Source organism: Dasypus novemcinctus, chromosome 26, assembly GCF_030445035.2.
Source record: "Dasypus novemcinctus isolate mDasNov1 chromosome 26, mDasNov1.1.hap2, whole genome shotgun sequence".
In the NCBI taxonomy this organism is placed as follows: Eukaryota; Metazoa; Chordata; class Mammalia; order Cingulata; family Dasypodidae; genus Dasypus; species Dasypus novemcinctus.
Window position 1 is genome coordinate 27,499,035 of NC_080698.1, and position 16,461 is coordinate 27,515,495.

Genomic DNA, 16,461 nt, shown 5'->3' on the forward strand with positions numbered 1-16,461 from the left:
AAAGTCTTAGAGCAGACTATTTTTTTGTAATTCATGTTGAAATAGATAAAAGATGAAATGCTAATATAAGGTATGATTGTGATGCCTTGGACTTTGAAGAGAATTTTAGGAGCAAGAAGATAGAAGTAAGTTTGTAAAATCTGGCATTTGATATGTGGCAGTATGGAACTTGCCTGTGACAATGAAAGGACAAGAGATTTTTAGCAGTGTCCCTCTCTGCCTTCCCTTATTTTACCTAATGTGAGGCACAAGTCCACCATATTTTTTCTCTTTCAAATGCTTAGCCTTTTGATTTGTAGTTTTGCATCTTGGTGTTTTATTTAGTAAGTACTAAATGGGCTCATATTGTGCTCTCCAATGTAAAAATTAATTAAAACCTTTATGCCAAAATAAAAACAGTCTTGGTAGCAGTTTCATTATTACAACCAATTTATAATTTAAGGGACCATTGTATTTTAGGAATGTTTAATTCTAAAGAGGCCAGCATTGCATTTTAATGTTGACAAAAGGTGGGGACATGTATTTTTCTTTATGGAAAACCTTAGGTGTCTTGTCTTTTGATAGAACTTTTAACATATAGAACATTCTTGAGTTTAATGAAAAGGCCACTGTTCCTGTGTCATGGATTCTTACTGAACCCCAGTTTTATGAGGAAAGAATGCATTAAAAAGTAGATTTACCAAGAGACTCACAGGTGACATTGTCTTTATTTCTTTTTATAGAATCAATAGGATCACAATACTCAAACATGTTTTTGTTCTTGTGCAGTGAAATACTCTCTTGTACTCGAATTCAAATCTACGAAAGATCAGAGTTAATAGAAAACCAAATGGAAGGCACCAGAGGTACCGGAGGAAATAGATAGAGGCATTACTTTGTAGCTTCTCTCTTAGGCCAAAATTACCGCGCCACAGAAGTCAGGAAGCCGTGCTGCGTGCCTTTTATCTCCTCGGTTAGTTAGATTGTTTTTCATCTGAGAACCTTTTCAAAGTTTTTCCTCCGCTTCTGTATTTTTAAGGAATCAAAACATAATGTAAGAACATGGCAGGTTATGAAGCATGAAGTTGCATAAATATTTATGCCAAGCCACAAAAGTAGACAATTCCTATTTTCTTGACATATTGGGGTTATATTTCACTCTTGACCTCTTGAATTGAAAGATACTAGGAGTTAGTATGCCCTTTTCTTTCTTTTCTTTTCTTTTCTCTTTTCTCTTTTATTTATTTATTTTCATTTCTTTAATGAGTTTTAGATGCTGGGAGCTGTCCTGTTAGGTTCATGTAAGTTTCTGGAGACTTTATTTTCTATCCTGGTTTGTAAGCATGGAGGTAAAAGTTTATACTCTGTTATCAAAAGTAACATTCACGTCCAGTTTTAGGCTTCAGTGGTAAGCTATTTAATCTGTTTTTGTGCATTTATTGTTACTAAATTAAAAATAAATGTTTTTGTCAAGACTAATATGTAGATTTGCATCTAATAGCATATTTTAAATCAATCCTTTCATTTTATTTTCTCCCTCACATATAATCTTTGTTCCTAACAAATACTTTAGCCTTTTGAAATGTTAAAAAATATATGAAGCAAATAATCCATGTTGGTCGTAGAGAATTTAGAAAATACAAATAGACAAAAAAAGAGAAAGAGAAATATTATCTGCAATCCTACTCTAATTTTTTAGTCTTTATATAATCGTTTGTATATATAGTTAAAATAATTCAGGTTTACTGCCCCTGAGCTGCTGCTGGACCCAGGCTGCCTCCACTGCTGGGTGCTACTGCTGTGAATGAATGTTAAACCGTCTTTGTAGCTGGAGAACAGCACTACTCAGTAGACATATAGTGCAAGACACGGAGATAATTTTACATTTTTGAGAAATCACGTTAAAAAATTAGAATGGTGCCCCAACCTCAAAGAATTCACAGATACCAACAGATAATTTCAATAATATCTGGCAAAAGAGGCACAGACGGGGATCATGGGGACCAGAGAAAAAGAGTATTTAGTTCAATCTCTAGGCACAGAGAAAACAGCCAAAGTGAATGCCTTCATAGAACCTTCCAAATGAGCCAGAATTAATTGGCTGCCATGAATTTTAATGTATTTTGTTAAACCAAATATACTGGAAATATCAATATTTCAATATGTAATCAATATAAAAGAATTATTAGTGAAATAGTCACCATTATTTTATCATACTAAGGCTACAAAATCCGATGTCTGTTTTATACCTATATCACACCTGATTTGTACTCACCACTTTTCAGTTGCTCTATAGCCATGTGTGGCTAATGGCCTGTGTACTGAGCAGCACACCTCTAGAATCAGACTCCTGGGTGGGAGTATCTTATTAGCCAAGGCTACCTTGCCTGACTGTGCTCCTTCTGCCAGAGGCAAGGAGGGGAGTAACTAACTCCTTTTGGCTTCCCTTACCAGAGAGCCTCTTGTGTGTGAGTTGAAAAATGGGCAGCCACAGTATCACCACAGCAATGCTTCCCTCCTGGTCTTGTATCTGTCCAGTTCTCCTTTGTTTGCCTGCCCTTTACAAGTTGGGTTTCTCAGGGTTCTGGTTCTTGCCTATTGATTATCCCTTTTTGATTTCTCTCGGTGATCTAATCTGCTCTCTTGGTTTTAGCCATCACTTGTGTATGGATGGCTTCCATATCTATTTCTGGTCCTGTGATTGTCTAGCTTCATAGCCATCTATTCATTTCTCGGATGGACATAGCCACTTACATGTCCCATAGAGTTCTCCAATACAACATTTCCCAATCTGAACTTACTGTCTCCCTCCACACCTGCTCTTCCCTGCTCTTATCCCTGATTTCATGTAATGGCACCACCATACGCCCATCATGCAGACCAGAAACTAGGAGCATCCTTCTCTCTTCCCAGTTCCTCACTCCTAACTGATTAGTCACCAGGTCCTGCTCATTTTACTCTTTTTTTTTTTCTTTTCAAATTTGACCCCTCTTGGTCTTTTAGCTGTGTTCATTTTCCTGGTCATTTTTACAGAACTTGTCTACTGCCTTTTGCCTCATCCCCTCCTTTGCTTCTTACTTTTCCCCATCCCCTTCTGTTGTATGTATGGCAACCAAAGAGGTCTACCTAAAACCCAGGGTACCATTCCTTTGCTCAAAAATTTTTAGCTGTTTCCATTGCCTATGGAATAAAATCCAAGCTTAGCATGGCATACAGGGCCTCCTTGTCTGTATGTCCAGTCTTACTTCCCTTCACTCTTGACCTTGGTGATATTGAATGGCTTGGGTGGATACTAACTGTAGAATGCTTTGATGGATGGATGGCATTTCACCCCTGCACACTCTGCTTTTGTATTTTTGTGTGTTTTCCCTTATATTGTTTCTTCCCACCATGCCTTTTCCACTTTTCTTGCCAGTTAATTCTGGCTTATTTGGAAGGTTCTGTGAAGGCATACACTTTGGTTGTTTTCCCTGAGCTTAAAGAGTGAATTAAATACTCTTCTTCTCTGATCCCTGTAACCCCCATCTGTGCCTCTTTTGCCAGGTATTATTTTATCTCTTGGTATCTGTGAATTCTTAGTGGCTCGGGCACCATCCTACTCCTCTTGACCATGTAGCCCCTTGTGCAGTGTCTGGCTCAGTATGTTCTTGTTGAACTCTGTTAGATAAGTTTGATGGCAGACTGTAGGTGGAGCTTGGCCCAAATTGCAGACATCTTTGTAAACAATAAGCATTCAAATATTTGTTAAATGAAGAAATAGAAATCAAATCACATTGTTTTGTAAATCTTGTCATATCTGGGAGAAAAATAACTTCTTGTAATGGATCCTTTGTCATCATACCGGTGTCTATTGTAGTGCATCAGCATAAAGTGTCGTTACTTCTTAGCTGTCTTTTAGAGGTTATGTGCCTGTTTCACCTAACTCCATGATATTTAAAATCACATTACAGTCTGTCTTTGTCCTGTGTATTCTGGGGTAGTAATGCCCAAATCTATTCTATGCCTACTGTGCTCTTGCCAAGAGTAATACTGAGGAGGAGTTTGCCAGTGTTTGTTCCTTAGAGTAGGGGTTGGCAGGCTGTCTCCTGTTTTTGCAATAAAGTTTTAATGGAATATAGCCATACCATTTACTTATATATTATCATCTAGGACTGCTTTTGTGCTACCACAGCAGAATTAAGCAATTGTGACAGAGAACATATGGCTACAAAGTCTAAAATATTTACTGTTTGGTGTTTTACATAAAAAGTTTGCCAACATTGCCTGAGAACTACTTAGTGTTGGAAAGAAAAAGCTTTATGTAATATATCCAAATTAGGTAGTAATTTCTGATTGGGAATTAGAAGAATATAGATTGAAAGAGGAAAAACCTGTTTTGAGTTTGTGTAACCTATTTGTGGGATGGTTTTGTTAAATTTCTTGATGCTGTTTCCATTTCATGCATGTATCATTGAAGAAAGATTGTCCACTTTTCTTACTGTGTCTCAAGTATGTGTGTGTGTGTGTGTGTGTGTGTGTGTGTGTGTGTGTGTTTAGGAGGTACCGGGGATTGAACCCCGGACTTGTACATGGGAAGCAGGTGCTCAACCACTGAACTACATGTGATCCCCAAAGAGCATTGGTATTTTCATTTGCTTATTTGTTTTGATTTTAGGAGGTACTGGAGATCAAACCCAGGACCTTGTATGTGGGAGGCAGGCATTCAACCACTGAGCTACATCTGCTCCCTATATGTATATATTTTAAGTCTAAACGTTTTAAAAGTAATCTCCTCAACCATATGCAAAGTATTGAACACCAAAGTCAGGTGTATGAAATGACAGTTGTAGAAAAAGTTTATATCTTTGGCTGACTGCTTAGTTATTGCTCCTATTTGTGAAAATAAGTAGGCTATGGAAGGTAAAAATCCTGGAAGTGTGAATTTGGGATGGCATCTGTCCAGGAGTAACATTAAAATTATTGACTAGTAGGATGTGAGTAGGGACCATGCAGAACCAATCAATTGGAATGCTGGGGCTGGGTCCAAGAGTGCCAGGGGTTATTCCTCAGTTGTTGGGTGGTGGGGAGACCTGGAGTCCTGGGATTGGGAGCTGACTGAGTCAGGGGGATAGGGTGGGATGGAAAGGTGAGGGTACTGGCTGATATTAGTCTTGTCTCTACTGATGCATGCATTACTTCTAGTAGAGCAAAGGTCCATTTGACTCATTCTGTCACCAAACATGTTTAAAATACCTGTCATGTGCCAGCTGCTATTCTAGGTGTCTAGGATTTAAAATGTGTAAATGTACTAAGAAACTCATAGCTGGTCTAAGGAGACAGACCTACTTGGAAGGTGGTGGTGAGGAATCTGTTACAGGACAAAGGAAAAAAATGTTCCGGGATGACAAAACAGTGCACAGAACAAAGCAAACTCTTAAAAACTTACATTAATCCTGAATATTATACTTCTTGTTTTTTGTTTTTGGTTTTTTAAGATTTATTATTTATTTATTTCTCTCCCCTTCCCCCCTCCGCCCCTCTGCCCTGGTTGTTCTCTGTGTCTATTTGCTGCGTCGTCTTCTTTGTCCGCTTCTTTTGTTGTCAGCGGCACGGGAATCTGTGTTTCTTTTTGTTGCGTCATCTTATTGTGTCAGCTTTCCATGTGTGCGGCGCCATTCCTGGGCAGGCTGCACTTTATTTTGCGCTGGGCGGCTCTTCTTATGGGACGCACTCCTTGCGCATGGGGCTCCCCTATGCGAGGGACACCCCTGCGTGGCACGGCACTCCTTGAGTGCATCAGGCCAGTTCCACACGGGTCAAGGAGGCCAGGGTTTGAACCGTGGATCTCCCATGTGGTAGACAGACGCCTTAACCACTGGGCCAAGTCTGCTTCCCTATACTTCTTGTTGTTATTTATGTTTATAAAAAATATTTTTATTTATAGTAGATGCTACTCTTAGAATGTAATTAAATTGATGTTTTTAGAATGCAATTCAATTGATATTTTTAGGTTGCCTGCTTGATTCGAGTTCCTTCTGAAGTGGTTAAGCAGAGGGCACAGGTATCTGCTTCTTCAAGAACATTTCAGATTTTTTCTAACATCTTATATCAAGAGGTAAGGTGTGTGTATGAGTGTTTTAATAAGCAGTTTCATTGAAATATAGTCAACTTCATATAGTCCATCCATAGTATACAATCATTGGCTCTCAATGTAATCGCTGAATTATGCATTCATCACCACAGTCAATTTAGGATGTTTTCATTACTCCAAAAAGAAAAACCCCATACCTCTTATACCTCTCTATTATTGTCACGTAGCATCGGCATGGTCTTTGTTACAATTGATGAAATAATATTAAAGCATTATTGTTAACTATAGCCTATAGCTTGCGTTAAGTGTATTTTTTCCATATACCACCCAGTAAGGTGTGTTTTTAAGTGAACTCTCTCTTTTTTCTCTTTTAAAGAGAAAGATTTTATAGTAGATTGATATTCTGAGCATTGTGGTCCTCATCCCAGTAGCCTTAGAGGAAACCTTAGAGCTAAATTTTATGTTCAATTATAGTTAACTGTTTAGACTTAGATTATCTTTGCCTTTCCTTTGTTTTTCAATTTTATTTTACGTTTCTAAAAAAATTTCATTTTGAGTGCCATGACTGTATACGTGCCCTTCATTGTAATCTTCCTTTAGTTCCTTTGAAATGGACATGGATTAAATTGTAAATATATAAAGTGAATAATGATATTGTATTACAACACAACTACAGAATTTTAGGTGCATGAAAGAGATGTTCAGTAATAGAGTGATAATAGTGACTAACATTATAAAGGTTATATCAGAATGTAATATCTCTTTTAGCAATTAGTGTTAAGCAGTGGGTTAGAAATTGTTCTTGTTGGCTTTGCAGCTAGGATACTTTTTTTGTTCACTAATCAGCGTAAGCATGATGGTTGTGAGGGTTAAAAAAATGGGCAGCCCAAGTGTTTTCCATGCATAGGAATAAAGTACATCATTATAGAAACCTTTTTTTTTTTTTAAGGGGAATCAATCAGGTCAGACTCATTATATGAGTCTGTTTTAGAAACATTGTTCTTAATGGTCCCTCTTTCACCTAGGCAAGGAGGCATTGAGTAATTGTATGAATGAGAAATTCATTAGTGGGCTCACACTGAGCCTTGTTGACAGTTTAATGGATAAATCAGGCCTGTTAGAAATATTTATCACTACTTTATTGAGAGATTATTAATGAATTTCTGATTCTTACTGAAACTCTGGAATATAATTTTACTTTTATGTGAAAGAAAAATTGGCATTCAATGTGCATTTGCTTTTGGAAATATTTCATTTCACAGCATCTCAGATATTATTTTCAGGAATAAATACTAGCTGTTAATATTTAAATTTTTAAATTAGAGATATTCCCATTTTAAAGGGAGTTGACCTGAGCTTTGGGAAAGGGATGTTCATTAGGTATTTTAGAACCTTTAACCTTACTGAACCGTAACCATAGTTACTGTGAACATTTTACAACTCAAACTTTAGAACAGGTAAAATCTGCTTCACTTAGAATACTGTTGAGAGATCTCTGCTGTTATAACTTTCTGATCGCTCAACTTTTTGTTTGTTTCAGGGCATCCAAGGATTGTATCGAGGCTACAGAAGCACAGTTTTAAGAGAGGTAACTCAGTTTTCAGTATTGAAGTCTGAAAGAATGATGTGCTTATTCAGTAAACTTAAGAGTCTTAGCAGTTGGAAGTTTATTTCAGGAAGCTGGTTTTAAAAATTAAGAGAAATTATGGCCACTTTTAAAAAAACTGTTTCATCTTATTTTGCTTATTATATCTAAAAGAATGGGTTTGCTGAAAGAGCAGTTCCAGTGCTCAAAACGGTCCATTTGATAATTTCACTGTTATTCTAGGCTGACTAAATATCTGTTATAGCCAGAATATTAAGAAATAACTATGAATGGTGAAATATCAAGTTAATTACTGTAATACACAAAATTAATGTCATGAGAGCAGCACTGTAAGAGACAAGTGAGTCAGAAGTCAGAATCACGCTGTTAGTTCTTGGCTTCCTGATGGCAAAGAGGGTAACAAAACACTATGAGCTGGTCTGGAGTCCTGATACTGCAGTGTGACCCCGACCAAGCCACCTCACTCCCTGTTCCTTCTAACTCCAAAATTCCATGATTCCATACATAGAAAATGTATTTCTTTTTCCTTTTTTGGTTAAAAACAAAAGAAAAATGATTTCACTTATTGCTGTAGGAAGCATGTTTTACTTGCCTCCCATAGAAGAGGCTATTTGGAAGTTGAGACTGATTTATAGACATGTGAGATATAAGAGAAGTTTTTGGTTTAGAACATAATTTTCTATTAAAGAACACACGTGAGGACCTACATATTTCGACTCTGCATCATTGTTTTCTATTTGGAGTTCCTTTGATACTAAAACATTTTCATTTATAAAAAATGTTTTTAATTTAAAGAAATATTCTAATGATTAGAATATGGAAATTCTTTGAAATTCCTCATTTTATTCTCAGGTACTTTGTTCTGTATTTTACTGTATATTACCATATTCTTGATGCAACACCAATGCTATTAAGTATTATTTAAATTTTGATTTCTACAAGGTAACAACTTTTAATGTAGTAGAAAGTTAGAGTAAATTTTTTAAAAACCTCTTTTTAAGGCAACCCGAATGTTTCAAAATTAGTTGTTTGTGCGTCTTTCAAAAATACCATCTTCACTATATCTTCATTCTCTACTTATTTTCTGACTCACTGTTAAATGTGCTGTTTACTCAAGGGAGGCATTAAGCCTTTTTGATTTCTCTGAGATGTGCTGAATAAATGAATATATTTACATGCCATAAAATACTGGGTTTGCATACAAACAAATAGATAAAACACCTGGTAACAACTGCATTCTGTTCTTTTAAAAATTTGTTTTGGCATATGTCAAGCTAGTAATTAATTTCTAGGCGGCAATCCTTACAAATAGTGTGACCCCACTGTGATGACTTTGTTTACTCAAAATGGCAGTACTTTGTTGGAAATTTAATTGGGGTCTTCTGCTTTATGCGTATTCATAAAATATCCTTCAGAACTGATTTTGGTTGAAATATTGCTTTGGTAGAGATTCTGTGATAGGATGAGAGGAGAATTATTGCTGAATTAAATGTACCTTTTTTTCAAAATGAGAAACATAAGAAGTGATATCTGCTTTAAACAAAATTTTTTCATTATAAATAGTTTCGATTCTTACATTTTTCTGACACCAATATGAAATCTTTTTGCCAAGAGCTTGTTTGATTATTTAAATAAGAAAACACATTGAAGCTTTAGTGAGAATGACCGGGAAACTTATACATTTATTCTGCTTGCAATTTTTTCTTTAAAATAGTTTTCTCCATGGCAGTAGCCATGAGAATGAGATTGAAGTTTGAATTCAAGTATTATAAAATATATTGTGTGTATTCATTAGATTTTGTGAATGCTGCCACTTTTTTTTTTTTACTGCATTTGTTGTTTGTAGCGATTACATGATTATCCTTTATGTTATTCTAAATTATTTTAGTTAACTGTGATGTTTAGACTAGTCTAAGCAAGGTCAGCACATTATACTATTTATCTCACCTTTTCAGGATTCATCTTCCTTATAATCTTGGCCAAATTAGATGTGCCCAACCAAATACCATGGTGCAATGGTGTTATTGCAATAAGATAGAAATGGGGAGCAAAATCATGGCTGCTTTCATAGCCAGGTTGACCTCAGAGGGTCCATTGTTCTGCAAGTTCTGTGGAAGGCACCTCTACAATCTTGGATGTAAATTAGAAGGTCTTCTGTGGAGGAAGAAAGCAGAGAAAGGTTAGTTGTTTCAAAAAAAGTCGGAGTGAGGCTGAGTAAATATCCTTTGTCCACATATTTTTAGAGTGACTGCTGTGGATTGGGCATGATGCAAAACATGTCTGCTCAAAAGGAGTCACTTGCTTGGTGGGGAAATGAATAGGGGAGTAGACACCTCACAGTACAGCTTAATATGTGCTGTAATAATACATATAGACAGGATGCAGCTGGGATTTCCATGCTTGAGTCATACTCTATTTTTTCATCATTTCAAATGAATCTTGATTCTTGAAGGAGTGGCAATTATAAGTGGTCAAGGAGACAGGTAGATGGAGCAGTAAGAGCAAAGGTGCAAGCATATGAAAGAACTTATGTACTTTGTTTCTACTAGCAAAGAGGTGAGAGCCTTTTCCCTCTACCTCAAGCAAAATAAGGGTGTTTCAAGAGTGTACTCAGAAAATGGGGTACTTGCCATGAGAAGTTGAACTTCTCATCCCAACTGATGTGTCCCTGGAGTCTGGGTGACACTTTACTGCTGTCTTACTCTTGCCTGCACAAATTTGAAGGCCAGAAGCTGCCTGGAGTTTCCCTAATGGCAGAATATTGCCATGAAGGTAATGAAGAAATCCTAACTTCTTTTGGGTAAGTAATGGAAGCCACTAAAGAGATTTTGAGATAGGCATGATTATCTCCCCACATAAATAATTTTGCTACCAGGCTCCAGTGAAAGTACATTTCACACCAAATTCTGCTGCACATGCAGTCAAAATCAGTCAGGTAGACCAAACAAGTCATTCAGCCTATTCTGTAAACCTAGTCTAAGCTCCCAAACTGTTTGCTAGGTCCAGAATCTTTCACTCCTTCTGGCAAGTTCACTTGCAAGTAGACATGGCAGCTTTCCAGGCTTAGTTACCATGGTCTGTTTCAGGCAATGCGAGTCCTAGTCCAGTGGCTATGCACTTCAAATTCTTCTTCCCAACTCTATTATTTAGCCATCAATTCTTTTCACCCCAAAACTGTTCATGTCTTCTGTGAATTTTTCCAGAGACACTTTATCCTGGGTGTTCCGCTTCTTGGGGTTTTTTTTTTTTTTTAACCTAATATATCCTGGAGATCATTCTATGCCAATTCATAAAGTGCAGCCTATCTTTTAATGATTGCATAGTACTCCGTTGTACAAATGAGCTATTGTTTATTTAACCAGTTTCCTGTTGATGGATATTACAAATGTGCTGTAGTGAATAATATTGTTTGTGTGTTATTTTGTATGTGTTTGAGAGTATGTATATGCTTCATGCCAAGAAGTGGAGTTGCTAGTTGTAAAGTATGGGCATTTGTACTTTTGATAAGTATTTGCTAAATTGCCCTTCATTAAAGTACCAGTGGACACTTTTGCCAACAAATTAGGAGTGCTTGGTTTTTCCCCATTTCACCAGGGGTCCTTGCAATCTAAGAGAAAAAAAGGATCTTGTAGTTTTGTTTTTTTAAAGGAGATACTGGGGATTGAACCCAGGACCCCATACATGGGAAGCAGGTGTTCAATCACTGAGCTACATCTCCTCCCCAATGAGAGTTGGGTTTTTTTGTTTGTTTGTTTGGTTTTTAGGAGGTCCAGGAATTGAACCTGGGACTTTGTACATGGGAAGCAGGTATTCAACCACTTGAGCTACATCCACTAATTTTAAGTGAGACTAGGTCTATTAATATATATCTAAGAACCATTTTATTTCCTTTACTGTTAACTAATTTGAATCGTCATAAAGTTATTGTGAGAATTAAATGGAGTGATCCATGTAAAGTGCATTTTGTCATGCCTGGCACATGGTACATCGACAAGATGTTGGCTGTAATTATTAATACTCTTATTAACTGTGAAAGGGCTTTGGACAGGAAACACTACCCAAACAGGAGATGTAGCTCTGCCACCTTCCCACTCTCTGCTCTTGGAAGCTCAAGTTTGCCTGCCTGCTAGGAATCTTGTCTGTCTGCTGGGAACTTTCCATTAGACTGTCCTAATTTAAATTGTATAGCAGTCCTATAAGGCAGCTATTACAGCAATATGGCTTTCTAGGAGACTCAGAAATTAAGAAACCTGTCTCTGGGTCATTAGATTCCTGGACAGGGATGCAACCTTTATCTGTCTCCATTTGAACATGTGAAAGTCATTTGTGAATTGTTGGGTTTGCACTAGGGGCCAAATAACCATTATTACTGTAAAGCTTCTCAGCTCTAATTGGAGAGGGAAAGATTACAACACTTAAATATTTTCCATTGAAAAATATATGAAGCAACTATACTTAGAACCTCTGTTACTTAAGAATAGTGATTCTTAAGCCTATATACTACTATTTCCTGTTCATGGTAGTAAAAAGAGAAAAATTAGTGCTATATGATAAAAGTTTTTTCTTATCAGAAAAAACTGTGTGTGTTTGTATGAAATCCTTTTCTTTGATTTACCCCTTTCTATTTTGGTTTGTTTTCATATTTTGGTTAAATTAGTGCTATATGATAAAAGTTTTTTCTTATCAGAAAAAACTGTGTCTGTGTGTTTGTATGAAATCCTTTTCTTTGATTTACCTCTTCCTTTCTATTTTGGTTTGTTTTCATATTTTGGTTCTGCCTGGCTATGTATAAGTATGCCTTGTGTTTACAAGATAGTTCCTCTTAAATAGTTTTTGGATTTTTACCTCTTTGTAGCATGCATATACTCTAACATAGTACTTTCCACAGATTTAGCACTCAGTAAATATTTGTTGGGTTTTCTTTTTTCTTAATTTCTTTGACTGATTTTGTTGTTGTTGTTCAGATGTTAGCAGACACCATGACCATTTAAGAATACTGAAGGAACTCTAAAGAGAGCTTGGAATTATGGGGGTTGGCATCTGAGTCTTTTCATGCTGAAGATGGGAAGTGTTGGATTCCTCTAGGTTCTTGGCTATGTTGCATAAAATAATTTAAGAACATGCCGGTTTATTTAGGCCAGTAAAAAGAATTTATTGGGAATTCTTCCCAATGAGGGTAAAGAACAGAGCTTATTGAGAAATGGGAGAGAAGGATGGAAATATGTACTGAGATTTGGTCCAGGTTCTGCTAGACAGAGAGAGCAAGCTCTGCCTTGGTGGTTACCTTTTAAACTATTAATTATTCCTCTGCATTTCTAATGCTAAGGGGAGGGGCTCCAGCTGTTACTGGTTGCCCCACCAATGGAGGGAGTCAGTGGTGAGGCCTGTTTGGAATATCTGGAGCCAAGGGGAGGTCCAGTAAAGAGACACTGGGACCTTGGGTTAAACTCAGGGTCTCTGCGGGACCTTGCAGCCATGCTGTCTGTTTGCCATGTTGTGGCTCGTCTTCTCATTTCCCTGGCTCACCTGCCTCAGTACCCTACATTATAAAGACCTTTGCCTTAGATATGTGATGAAACTCCAGAGAACATATAATTTTCTAAAATTTCAGTCTTTTTAAACCTCGAAAAAATAGTTTTTATAGGCCTGGTTTCTTTAGAAAAGTATTAAGTACAGTAATTAATCACTTATTTCCACATCCTAGTAATTCTACTGAAAGGGGAAAAATGATTATAAATCTTTTGAAACTTTTAATGTGAAATTGTTTTTAAGTTAAAATCCAATGCAAACATATTGAACCCTATTCTAATCCTACCTAATTCATTTTATTAACTATGACCAAATAGAACATCTGTTAAAATTCCATAATGTTAGCTTCATGGGAAAAGAAAAAAATCCCTCTTTGCTCTTGGAATATGTCCATTGTTTTATTGTTTAGGTTTTCAGTAAATGTGTAATGAGACATTCTTCTTAGTGGGAATATTAAACAAACGAAAATGAAATTTCCCCTTTTATCACAGAGATTTATAAAATGAGTCACTTAATTGCATTTACATTATTATAACTGTAGAAATGTTCTATGAAGAATGAATGACAGTTTATTTTGTTCATTCTTTAATTCAAGAACCTAAATTTATTACTCCAAATATGGATTTTAGCCTAAAGTTTTTCATCACCTCTTAAGCAAACATTTTTAAAAAGAACAATTCAGTAAAAATATGTTAATGTAGAAAAATTACTTTAGCTTTTGGTGCATATTTTCTCATGTTTCGTTTACATGAAACCAGCTGTTATTTACTTTTCTCATTCTTTGGACAAATTTCCTTTGCATTACACAGTTTTGAAAATGCTACTTATTTCCATTATTGGACATGGCCATGTTGTCCTGAAGGGACACCAGTTCTTGTGTATATGGTATTTTGGGATATAAATGTAATAATCTGGCTCTTTAGGGTAAAGCCATTGGATAAAGAGGCAAATTATCTCTAAATTCTTCACTTTAATTTTTAGCTCAAAAGCCATTGTGTTGAAGTGGTTCTTTCTTTATTATTCCTTTGTGTTTTCCATCCCATGTGGAATATCCTCTTCCTTCATCTTTGTGCATCAGTTTGGGTTGCATTCAGGTTGCAAATAACAGAAAATCTGACTACAGTGGCTTACAGAAGTCTTTCTCTCCCTCTGTAACAATAAAATTTGGAGGTGGTCAGTCTAAGAGTGAGTACTGGCTAAATGAGGAAGTGGAGGTCCAGGCTTTCATTCTGCTGGCCTAACTCTAAATGCCTTGGCTCATTGTCTTGTAGTCAGTATCATGACACTGTCATAGCAGTAGTACACAACCACAGCAGTAGTACACAATTGCTGTACATTTAGACATCAGAGCCCTGTTAGGCATCAGAGTCCTGTTCCAAGCATGAAGAGAGGGAAGGGTAGGAGGCCACACTTGCATTATCTGTCCCTCTCTTTATCTGGAAAACAAAAATTATGATGAGCCAGAATTGTGTTTTAGGGCCTTCATGGGTTGTATGGAAATTGGGAAGTTGAATATGTAGTTTTTCAGTGCAGATAAAACTAGATGAAGGAGGAGCTGTGAATTTTTTTTTTTTTTTTTTAAGGAAGTACCAGAAATTGAACCCAGGTCCTTGCACATGGGAAGCAGATGCTCAATCACTGAGCTACATCTGCTCCCCAGTGAGTTCTTTTTTGTTTGTTTGTTTTTAGGAGGTACTGGGGAATGAACCCAGGACCTTGTACATGGGAAGCAGGTGCTCAACCCACTTGACTGCATCTGCTGCCTGGGAATGCTTTTAATGAGTCACCCTACAGTGCCTGCCGTATTCTGTGTATTCAGATCCTTTCATCTAAAGTCCCATACCTTCAGAAAGGAAACCATCTCATACACTTACAGCTTCAGCTTATACTTGGGTGTATCCAGTTGTTAACATCCCTATAGCACCTGTCTGGACCACATTTTTGGGGATATTTACTTCTAATTTGTAAACTGTAATGTCTGTTGTTAATCTTTTTCTGCCAACTTTGTTCTTTTTGGGCACCAGTGTGGAAGCTCTGTTGAAAAGTAATTTCGTTGGGGAGCTGATGTCACTCAGTGGTTGAGCACCAGCTTCCCACATACAAGGCCGCAGTTTCAGCCCCCAGCCCTGGTACCTTAAAAAAAAAAAAAAAAGTGAAAGTCATTTGCTAAAATCTAGCACCCATTGGTCTAAACGCCTGTTCTTATGTGAGTACCATGCTGGGTTTTTTTTCAGATTTATTTATTTCTCTCCCCTTCCCCCCCACCCCCCACCCCGGTTGTCTGTTCTCTGTGTCTCTTTGCTGCGTCTTCTTCTTTGTCCGCTTCTGTTGTTGTCAGCGGCACAGGAATCTGTGTTTCTTTTTGTTGCATCATCTTGTTGTGTCAGCTCTCCGTGTGTGTGGCACCATTCCTGGGCAGGCTACATTTTTTTTTGGTGCTGGGTGGCTCTCCTTACGGTGTGCGCTCCTTGCGTGTGGGGCTCCCCTACACGGGGGACACCCCTGCATGGCAGGGCACTCCTTGTGCACATCAGCCCTGCGCATGGGCCAGCTCCACATGGGTCAAAGAGGCCCGGGGTTTGAACCGCGGACCTCCCATATAGCACCCCTTCTTGATAAAAAAAAAAAAAAAACTCAGAAAACTAGGAATAGGGCTCTTCCTCAATACGATAAAGGATAGATAATGAAAAACCCACAGCTAACATCAAACTCAATGGTGAAAGACTGAAAGCTTTCCCCCTAAGATCAGGAACAAGACAAAGATGCCCACTGTCACCTTTGTTACTTAACATCGTACTATAAATTCCAGACTGATTTGGGGAAAGAAAAGGAAATAAAAGGCATCCAAGTTAGAAAGGAAGAAGTACAGCTTTCACTGTTTGCAGATGACATGATCTTATGTATAGAATATCCTGAAGAGTAGACAGCAAAGCACGTGGAGCTAATAAATGAATTCAACAAAATAGTGGGATACCACATCAACACCCCAAATTCAGTAGTGTTTCTATATAATAGAATGAACAGACATAGAGAATCTGCTTGGATAGAGTTGTTCAGGCTGAACAGTGCCTTCTAAGTGCATATTATCCCCTATGTTTGCATGATTTGTAAGTATTAGTATACATTCCCCAGCTGTGAGGGGCCTCCCCTGACCACTTTTGCTAAAAAATGCTTGCCCTTCTGGGTCACTCACCCACTACCCTAGCATACATCATTGTCTGAAATCTTTATTCCATGTTTACATATTTTTTTCTCTATCCCCCTTCCTCTACTAGAA

The 16,461-nt window shown here is 37.3% G+C and overlaps 1 protein-coding gene across 4 annotated transcripts in view; it reads left to right on the forward strand.

Annotated features, from left to right (window-relative positions):
• The window catches only part of SLC25A26 (solute carrier family 25 member 26), a 139,066-nt gene that overhangs the window by 28,908 nt on the left and 93,697 nt on the right, over positions 1 to 16,461 (forward strand). For 3 of the 4 annotated variants that reach the window (XM_058288146.2, XM_071212152.1, XM_071212151.1), the window contains exons 4-5: positions 5,969 to 6,073; positions 7,590 to 7,637. The exons of the other annotated variant lie outside the window; for it this stretch is intronic. In XM_058288146.2, the coding sequence (XP_058144129.1) occupies positions 5,969 to 6,073; positions 7,590 to 7,637 (153 nt within the window). The remainder of the gene's footprint in view (positions 1 to 5,968; positions 6,074 to 7,589; positions 7,638 to 16,461) is intronic. 4 annotated transcript variants of the gene reach the window in all.